Source organism: Haliotis cracherodii, unplaced genomic scaffold (genome assembly GCF_022045235.1).
Source record: "Haliotis cracherodii isolate W230 unplaced genomic scaffold, xgHalCrac1.p SCAF_24, whole genome shotgun sequence".
Taxonomy (NCBI): domain Eukaryota; kingdom Metazoa; phylum Mollusca; class Gastropoda; order Lepetellida; family Haliotidae; genus Haliotis; species Haliotis cracherodii.
This window is the reverse complement of record NW_027266280.1, coordinates 10,650,099-10,660,935: the sequence shown is the minus strand read 5'-3', so window position 1 is coordinate 10,660,935 and position 10,837 is coordinate 10,650,099. Positions and strand designations below refer to the sequence as shown.

At 39.5% G+C, this 10,837-nt stretch overlaps 1 protein-coding gene across 1 annotated transcript in view; it reads right to left on the bottom strand.

Annotated features, from left to right (window-relative positions):
• Nucleotides 1-471: 471 nt before the first annotated feature.
• The window catches only part of LOC139472218 (mucin-5AC-like), a 44,773-nt gene continuing 34,407 nt past the window's right edge, over nt 472-10,837 (bottom strand). The window contains exons 28-35 of the mRNA XM_071254593.1: nt 8,822-8,836; nt 6,904-7,065; nt 6,250-6,273; nt 5,032-5,085; nt 3,984-4,004; nt 3,057-3,209; nt 2,289-2,357; nt 472-1,609 (exon numbers count right to left, since the gene is read on the bottom strand). Of these exons, the coding sequence (XP_071110694.1) occupies nt 1,596-1,609; nt 2,289-2,357; nt 3,057-3,209; nt 3,984-4,004; nt 5,032-5,085; nt 6,250-6,273; nt 6,904-7,065; nt 8,822-8,836 (512 nt within the window). The 3' untranslated portion in view covers nt 472-1,595. The remainder of the gene's footprint in view (nt 1,610-2,288; nt 2,358-3,056; nt 3,210-3,983; nt 4,005-5,031; nt 5,086-6,249; nt 6,274-6,903; nt 7,066-8,821; nt 8,837-10,837) is intronic.

The window sequence follows — 10,837 nt, the reverse complement described above, 5'->3', positions numbered from 1 at the left end:
AAAAAGACAACCACGCCGAAACACACCAACATGACATGCACGTGTAAAATCACTTCTGAGTGAATGACTTTCTTTCTTTCTTCGATGTGATATTGTGTGGGACCTGTCTCAGGCGAACCAGGCATTTGCTACCAGTGGATGATTGAGTTTATAGCTATAGTTTAGGTCATGATTCATCTAGATAGCGATGCGGAAGATATCATATTGTCAATTTGTTGAACTATTTGCATCATGGCTTCTTAATTTACATGCCTATTTAATATTTTCTGACAAGTTTCTCGTCGCTCTATGACGCAGACATATTTCCGATGCGACGCTACAAGAAATTCTTCCCATTGCCGGTAATTTCGCGAAAACAAATCAACACAATACGAACAAAAATACTTTTTATTCATTTTACACATGAAGACAGATCATGTTTCTGTGCTTATGTGTTTTGTCACAGATCACTGACAAGAACATGTTGCGCAGAGAGAACAGTTATAAACGTCACAAGTTGGCTCAACTGAAGCTGAGCAAAGCAACAAAATATAACACAACCCACCACCTTTGAAACTGCAGGGCCAGAGGAACAGTGAATGAGGTGACCAGCCTGTGCGTGCGTGCGTATGTTTAACGCCGCATTAGTCCAGCTATATGAAGGCGGCCTGTAAATAATCGAGTCTGGACTACGCCGTCGGGGTACCATGACACGCCATCAACTAAGTCACCGAGCCTGACCACCCGATCCATCAATACCAGCAAAGTTTTAGAATAACGCCTACAGCTAATGCGGCGAGTGAGATGGAACTCCTCTTTAGACGGCACACGGACTCTCAGAAAAGAGTGTAAAGCTAGTGAAGGTATGTTATGGTGACAAACAAATTGGTGATGCCGGGTTGTGGTAGATTTTTGGTTAACGCTTACTTGATCATATGTGTACCTTAGTGAAACGGTGATATGGAGGAGACACCGGGGATCAAGAAAATGAGATCGCAAAGGTTTTAAAAAATGCCTATAACTAATTATTATCAATGATTGCGAGATAAAACAAAGTTCACTTCTAACACGGAATTCTTGACCAGAACCTACTTCTCCCTCCTATCTCCTAAAATATATCTGCACGCACATTTACTCTTCGATGGATCATTTGAAACTTGCAACATATAAATGTAATTACGTATTGATAGAAGCAGGGGTATGTCAAAATGTGATGCTACTTTGCCGCTGCAATGAGTCATCATACATAATGATCAACTGAGAAACTTAAAATTCCCACAGTAAGCAGTATTTTCGTGTTTTATGTGACAAGAAATCAAGATTGATCATAAGGTAGTAAGGTATTCGGACAGAGAGCAAATGTTAAATCATGAAAGGTGAAAACAATGTATCCAGTAGTGTTAAAAAACAGGTTTGCGATTCATAGGCCAGGAGTGTGTCCCCTTTAAGCATGGGATCTGGTGGCAACAGAATAATGGTTATCTATACGACAAGGAGATAGGCGGTGGTGCTGTTGTGTGTCCACTTTAAACCAGGAGCCTGTAGAGCAGGAGAACAGCCATCATTAGGACATGCTGACAGGCAGGGGATGCTGTTCCATTGTCGTCTAGTTGCAGCTAACCCGTGAGGGCTGGTTAAATGCAAAACACAAAACAAGCGTATAGTCGACGAAACCAGGTAACTGACCCAACATTTCTCTTAGCCAATGTCAAAATAACTGCAATGGGAATTCTAAAATAACAGTTCTAAAACTTCTTAATATCAAATGGCACCAGTTCAGTATGTGCTTTATATATAGACATGCAATGTTTGGCAAGGAAATATTGAACAGTTTATTTGTTATACTTCATAAGTGAACACACCCTATATTAAAACTTAAATCCAACTTGTCATGGAAACATAAACAATTAAATTTCTAAAAGTGCTAAATATCAAAAGGCACCAGTTCAGCAAGAGTCTGAAAGGCATGAAAAGTTTCGTAGAGAAATATTTAAAGGTTTCTGAGTTATGCTCAGGAATCGATTTCGGGACGCACGCACAAACGGACGCACGGACGGAACCCATTTTAGTATCCCCCGCCAACTTCGTTGGGGCGGGGATAATAACAGGTGAGCACTCGAACGAAAACATGAAACACTGTTTCCATTAGGTATGTTAATGCAATTTCTACCAGAAATTCAATTTGAAGCGACAATTTCAAGAACATGAGTACATGACACATGACACTTTTTAATGGATAGCAACTTCTTTTGTTCTTTGTGCACTGAGTAATATATATCAGCAATAATCTGAGAGTTTCGGTATCTCACCATCTGCCTCAGGAACATCCTCATTCGTAGTTGTCGCCGCCGCCGTTGTTGAGGTAGAGGTGTACAGTCCTAGAAACCAAACGAGGAACCAAGTAGTTTCCAAAGTTTCGACTCAAGGATATCATACGAATGCTTTATTCGAATGTCTCAAAGTGGATCTTAGTTTCTTTTAGGGGCAGTGGGGTAGCCTGGTGGTTAAAGCATTCGATCGTCACGACCAAGACCTCGGTTTGAACCCCATTTTGACATGCTTCGCCCTGATATTGCTGGAATAGTGCTAAAAGCGGCGTGTACAGGTCCAATAAACTTCAGAACCTTTTGTTTCCCTGTAATGTAACGTGATATCTACAACGAACGCGGTAGAACATGGGTTCTTTTTGGACAACTGGAAACGTTAAAGCAAAAAGTTGGAATGAAAAATACCAGACGTGTCGGACTAGCCTTATTTTCTTTCATCCACTTTGAAAATCATAGAAGTTCTGACACGATGAAATACATACGTATGGATAAATTAAAGAAAGAAAGACCCAAACATTCAGGTGTTGAAATAAAATAAAGTCAATTTCTGATCAATATGACTACATTTGACAACTGATGATTTGTTAACGTTTTCTTTCTTAAATAATGAATATCCAAGGGACCTTATCCTCCTTCGCCCTTTGTGATGATGTGCTTTTTGAATCACTGTTGCAGTGGAGTGATGCTGGTTGATTACTGTGACGGTGTGTAATCATGACGTCCACTATCTGACCACCACAACTACTGTACCTGGGAAGCTGACGTAACATTCGTCATGGCTGTTGAGCACGTTGCTGCAGCAGTCCATGTTGTAGATGGGGACGAGCACATCACTCAGGTAGCGGTTCACACACATTTTTTCATAACAGCCACCTGCCTGAATCTCGTTTTCTGTACAGGGATCTGAATTAATCATAAACGGTACGTATATTTAAGAATCAAGGATACTATAAATTGTAGCATTGATAAGAGTAACTCATATAGACACACAACTCATGTTTATAAAGGCGGGGAAAGAAACATTTCCACTGTCCTAAGAAATACCTGCAAAAAAATCCTTGTACGAGATTTTCTAGATCTAAAGAAAAGATTAAGGAAACAGCATCAATAAATGATGACCCAAGGTGGCGCCGTCACAACAACCGTCCCCGGTTGGGGTGAAAAAAACACTACTAAAAACATTCTTCGCTTAACGGTATAACAGAGTAAGTGTACCCAACACTAGTAAAAACATTCTTCACTTGACGGTATAGCACTGTAACTGTACCCAACACTAGTAAAAACATTCTTCACTTGACGGTATAGCAATGTAACTGTACCCAACACCAGTAATAACATTCTTCACTTGACGGTATAACACTGTAACTGTACCCAACACCAGTAATAACAATCTTCACTTGACGGTATAACACTGTAACTGTACCCAACACCAGTAATAACATTCTTCACTTGACGGTATAGCACTGTAACTGTACCCAACACTAGTAATAACATTCTTCACTTGACGGTATAGCACTGTAACTGTACTCAAAACTAGTAATAACATTCTTCACTTGACGGTATAGCACTGTAACTGTACCCAACACCAGTAATAACAATGGTAGATGTTGCTATTTCCAGTCATGTAAGAGATTCAGCAAGAGCGAGGGCGTTATGATTACAGCAGAATATGCTTACACATCTGTCCCGAAGAAGGATCTGAAACAGGAAATTTGTCTAAGTAATTGAGATGACAGATAATTTAACAATATAGGTAAACAAAGTTACCGCAGTAGATATCATAATGTTTGGAATATATATTTTCTTATTCCTAATATATGATACATACTACATGGAAAGAAGTGAGATCGATATTCTCTTTATCTTTATCTTTCTCTTATGTTTATATTAAAAAACACCGAATGACACTGAGGCGTTCTTTCACTCAGTGAATAAGCTTTACAATCCGCTCATTAATACAGTGTTCCAGTGAGTGAGTGAGTATTGTTTTACGCCGCTTTTTGTAATATTCCAGCAATATCACGCGCGGGGGACATCAGAAATGGGCTTCACACATTGTACCCATGTCGAGAATCGAACCCGGGTCTTCGGCGTGACGAGCGAACGCTTTAACCACTTTTCGTGCGTATAGTGTCATTTATCATACGGTGCCAAATTATGCACAGTCATACATATCTATAGAAACGCCCACACATTTGGGAACCCCTATCAAAACTTATTGGGAACGTCAGACAAGAGTTTATTGATCAAACAGACATCGATGTGTGGAGCTTAAAAGTAGTTCCTGCAAGGTGACCCCCTTTGCTTTTTTGTTAGTTTGTTGTTTAACACCTCGCTCAGTTATGTTCCAGCTAAATGCCGGCGGTCAGTGAATAATCGAGCCTGGACCAGATACTCCAGTGATTGACATCATGAGCATCGATTTACGCAATTGGGATACGATGACATGCATCAACCAATTCAGCGAGCCTGACCATCCAATCCTGTTAGTCGCCTCTTACGATTAGCATAGTCGCCTCTTTACGACAACTGAGACATATTCTACCCCGGATCTTCACGGGGGACCTCTTTTGCATATTTATCATATTCCAAGTTCATCCTTTGATTGTGCTTAAACTGTTTAATTGAGAAAATTTCACGGTTGCTTTATCACATAGTATAATCGTTAGTACTTCCTGAGACATCAGTAAAAATATCAGGATGAAGACTGTCGGCGAAGTCGTACCTCTCGTGAAATCTGCCGGAGTTGGGTATGATGTAACTGCCGTCGCGTACACAACTGTAACATGAGGAACAACCAGTAATAGTAAAAGTATTGTATTAATAAGCCACAAATACACACGTGTTTGTGGAATGTGTCATAAAATCAATATCACATAAGGAAACTGGCGTTTCTATTCTAGTTTTACCTACTAAATGTACAATCATTCAGCGGTAATGTTTAATGCATTCTTGACGTGTCGCGGAAATACTCAAAGCACTAGAACTTTTGAGAGAAAAGAATCAAGTGAGTTCTCCGCTTGATATGACTCCGTTTGCTTTGATACAACTTGACAACCACCTCCAGCCCATGGGGGGCTTAAACATATCAGTCAGTGAGTTTGGTTTTACGCCGCTTTTAGCAATATTCAAGCAATATCACGGCGGAAATTGGCTTCACACATCGCCCCCATTTTGGGAATGAATCCGGATTGGTTCCTGTGTAATTAGGTGAGGTGAGGTGAAATTGGGTTTAACGTCGGGTTATTGCACTTATATAGCGACGTGCATGTACGTGTGTGTGTTTGTGTGGCTGCTTGTACTAGTCCGGACTGATGCCGATTTATAGTGCTAGCTCACTGAGATACCATGCCGCAGTTTAACATGAATACCCCACTCAGACACAGTATACTGACTCCGAGCCGACCAGTCCTTGTTTTATCCCCTTAATGCCGAGCGCCAGACAGGGTAACAACAAGTACCATATTTTAACGTCTTTTGGTATGACGCGGCCGGGGATCGAACCCCGGACCTTCCGCTCTCCGGGCGGACGCTCTACCACAAGACCACCGAGGCGGTCTTCCTGTGTAATTAAAGTATTGAGTGACCTTCATTTACGTAGAGTGAGTGAGTGGGTAGAGTTTTACACCCTTTTACCAAAATTGCAACTATTTCCAGGTAGGATCACCAGTAAATTGGCTTCACTTTCAGTATCCTTGTAGAGGCCCTTAAGGAGATTGGTCTACCCCTCGAGTGATTGAGTGACTATGGTTTTAATCCGCTTGTGTCAATATTCCAGCAATATCACAGCGAGGCAAATGGACTTTATACTTTATCCCCATGTTGGAATCCTTATCAAGATAGTTCTACACGTTGAGCGAGTGAGTGAGTGACTATGTTTTTACCACATTGTTTTTTATCTATTGTACGTATGCGGGACCCGATATAGAAGAAAAGGTCTCACCTGTGGTAGTCGAAGGGAACATCTCTAAAATGAGAAAAAAAAACTTTTGTAAATCTTCCCATAACAATAAATGTCATTGCATAGGTGATAGAAAATAAACTAAACATCAAATGTTGCCTAAAATTAAATAATTTAAACAATTTAATTAAAACGAACATGTGTGTTGTTGTTTAACGCCGGACTAAGTACAGTTGCAGTGGTCTGTGAATAATCGAGTCTGGACCAGACAATCCACTGATTCACACCATGAGCATCGATCCACGCAATTGGGATACGGATGACATGCATCAACCAAGTCAGCGAGCCTGACCTTCCGATCCCGTTAGTCGCCTCTTACGACAAGCATAGTCTCTATTCTGACAAGCGTTGGTGGCTGAAGGCGACTTCCGTCTTCGCGGGAGAATAAGAAAAATAACATAATGGCGACTTCAAATGATTGTATCAAAAACCATTCATTTTGGATGAGACAGTGCTTCCAAACAAGCAATTTTCTTCTATGAAAGGAGCAGACCAATTTTCAAAAAACATTTTGCTCAGGTCATCTGGCATGTCAAGCAAACATTTCTTCTTCCACTTCTCAAAAACAAATAATCCTTCGTTCAAATGGTCGTTCCCAATCTACGCGAGGGCTCATTTGTTTCGACAAAGAATTACCTTCACAAGTTGTATCACTGTAACCGTTCGTGAAGCCTTGGTATGCGATGTTCTCGGGTCGGCAACAATACTCAGAAATCACGGGATAAAAGAGACTCATTAGTCGTCCTCCAACACATTTCCGGTATGTACAGTGATGTCCGATTTCATCAGTTGTACAGGCTGTTGTCAACAAGATGGAAAAAATTAAAACCACAGTACTGTTCCTGATGTACAGGTAGGTTTTATGAATGTGATTACAAGAACTGATCTCGCCAATAGGTTTTGGGCAGTTTACTGCTGACATTTATGGTGAATAGCGTTTTGTTTCATTTGAAGAATAAAGTATCAATAGCCATTACCACAATACCAAGAACAACAATGACATAAAGAGTAATAATACATATTATATCATGTCATATTGATATGACAGTGATAAATTATTTTGAAGTTTTTATTCAAATACAAATAGTCACGAAACGTTCAGGTAGAATAAAATATAGTACGAGTATACTAAAATTAATATATTTGATAATTTACTATGTATGAAATTGTAGTAAGGTATCAAGAGACTAAGTTGCCAAGAGTTCTAGTACAATCGTTCTAACTGTACGAGCATATGAATAGAATTCAAACGCCAGCAAAGTCATTACAACTAAAGAATCACGAAGTGCCCCATTTGGACTAACGGGCGATACCATAAACCTTTATATCGGAATCGGCTAACACCAGTGTCGCAGTCCTAATATTAATAAGTAATAAACACTTTTCATTTACAAACTGAAATAGGTTAATTGCATATTAATTAAATTCTGCTTTATTAATATCAGAATGCTGAGTCCTTGTGAACAAGAGGATATTACATTGAAGCGAAACGTGTCCACGATTCAAATACATCATTGTTATAAAAGTCACGATTCTGGCGGTAGGAAGAACGCCAATGTACGACGACATACATTGACACATATGGAGGCTACTACGTCATTTTCCGCAGAGGGCATGAGTGTTGAGAAACACTGACACAGACGGTGAATGAAAGCATAAGACGCTAATATATAGAATCTCTGGAGTCTTAGTGTAGGTTCTATCATATTGGGAAGCACTTGGGCCTTTAATAACACATCACTGGTTATATCTCCGTACACGCGTAGCTACCATCTGTTGACATCCATGAATGGAACTGAATGAATTAAATGCAATAAGCAGGACGCGTGGTTTCTGAAAGGCAGGTGTATTCTATTCAACACACATACTGTAGTTTTCGGACACAGAAAAACGGGTCGTTCCTCAAAGCTGTCTTAGCGCTTAGACAATTTAACTTCCGTATGAGAATCATAGCGTTTCGTTTTTTTGTTTGGAACGTGACCAAAGTGCGTAACCAAACGTTATAAGCTATGGTAAAATATACATTTTACCATAAAAGAACAATACATTTGATATCCAACATATATGGCTACTGTGCATTAAAAGAAAGAAAGAGAAAAATAGAAGGCCCCAATTTAACACTGTATCACTTTCACATCATCGTCCATGGGCGTAGTGAATACCTACCAGTGAAGTATTGACGATGATATGATATTTCAACATTGTATCATCTTTTAATTAAATCTATAAACAACTATAACATTCAAAAGAATGAACTATGTCAGTGCAACAAATTAACCAAAACGTAGCGGAATACATATTTTTCCTTGAATGTCGACTGAGGCACATTGTGCACGTAACCCTGAATCCTACAAATGTGAATAGAGAACGCTAACCAACCAATATGTAGCGGAATACTTGTCTTTCCTGAGTTTCTGAGTGAGTGAGCACGTAACCCTGAACCCTACAAATGTGAATAGAGAATTATGAGTCTCAATTATCTGCCGAAACAGATTCCATTGAGAGTAAAAGTCAGAATAGAGGTGACTACATGAATCAACGAAATTAAACTTACGTGGAGGGTATAACTCTGAAAAATAATGTTATGATGAGTTCACAAAATGTCTCGAATAATTAAATTGCATTGATGCAGAATAGACTTACATGGGCTGGTCAAAAAGTTCTAAGCTTGACTAACTTTCAACTATGGTTCATAACAAATTGAACTAGTCAGTGTAGTACATTGTGTGAGTAGCTCTTTGCAAGTGTATTTGGTCTGTTGAGGCCGTTTGTATATAAGTGACAGCGTGATAGGGGGTCCGAATGGACACAGGAATGGAAAAGAACGAGTACCGATCAGTCATCAAGTTTTGAGAAAAGTACTCCCAAACAAACTCATGACCGCATGTCACAAGTGTATGGGGATATGTGCCCTAGCTATTCCACTGTTAAACGTTGGGCAGCTATGTTTACAGCTGGGAGAACACGCCTTGATGTTGACCCTAGGTCTGGGCGTCCCTCATCTTCCATCAATGAAGAGTCCATCAAAGAGATAGAAAGACTCATACTGTCAGATAGACGCTGAGCTTGAGGAAGACACAGGTAGGTCTAAGCCATGGATCCATTGAAACTACTATTCATGAACATTTACAGATGAATAGGATATCTTCTCGTTGGGTGCCAAAGTTTCTAAATTCTGATCTTAAGGAAAAAGAAACTGACATTGCCAGAGAAAATATTGAGCTAATTGAGAAGGATTTCGTCAAATTCAAAAAGAGATTAGCAACGGGTGACCAAACATGGGTCTACCACTATGATCCCGAGTCAAAACGTCAATCCGTGTAATGGCGCTATTCCACTTCTCCGACACAAAATTAATTCAAGTCTCCAAGATCAGTGGAGAAAGTTGAAAGCCACTGTATTCTTTGATGCAAAGGGTGTGATCTTTGTTGATTACTTAGCAAGTCAAAAGACGATTACCGGTGCCTACTATGCTCATTTGCTTCATCGCCTGAGAGATTCTATCAAACAAAAACGGCGAGGAATGCTGACTGCTGGAGTTCTACCAATTAATTTATAATAACAATGCCTCTTCTCACACCTCCCGACTTGCAAAGGCTGCTGTGATATAATGTGGGTTTGAAGCGCTTCCTCGCCCTCCATACTCACCAGACCTGGCAAAAAGTTATTTCCACCTGCTTCCTAAACTGAAAGAACACCCTATGACGACAACGATGACCTCAAAGCTGCAGTGAATTGGTTTTTCGGTGGCTTCAGAAAACTTCTACCTGACTGCAATTGAAAAGCTTCTCTATCGATATGAGAAGTATATTGAAATGCAGGGAGATTATGTTAAAAAATAGAATTAAAAACACTTTCACAATTGTTGGTTTTGTTTGTTAGGCTTTGAACTTTTTGACCAGCTCTAGCATTGTCTTTCAGTGCGACATTTCAGTACCGGTGGGAGTTCACTTGATGTATGAATTTTCTAGCACCTGTATCGAACCTCTGCATGCAACCGCTTTGATAACCTTCCTCTTTAGACTTATACATGTGATAGATTTATTTCATACAGTTCAGCACATGCTATTGTTTTGAAACAGACTCTAAACTAAATAGAATTCTGTTAGTTTGATACTACTACTGGGATTATCTGAAAGTATACATTCTTTAATGAAACAGCAGTGTCTGGTAGATTCGTAGAAAACATTATGTTGGACACAATGGGATGTATTTTTATATCAATACAGTTTCAGGCACATTTCAACATGGCGTTTGGTGTTATAATGTAACCGGATATATTTTGTTAAGAACACGTCAGCAGTGATTTTTGCAAATCACATTAATAAAAAAAGAATAAAAAACGAACTGTGAAATTCGAATTTGGCCGAAGGTCAATATTTGAGAACGCCTCGATAAATCAAATAGAAACAGTTACATCCAGTTTATGTGTGCTTAAGATACCTGTATTTCCGATTATGTCTTCAGTATAAAATTAGGTTTATCAACTTTCTCTCATGATAAACCGTCGGTTATTTCAGCGCTGTGTTAAAGGTTATTCAGACAATTTCCTGTACCATTTGAAGTACAA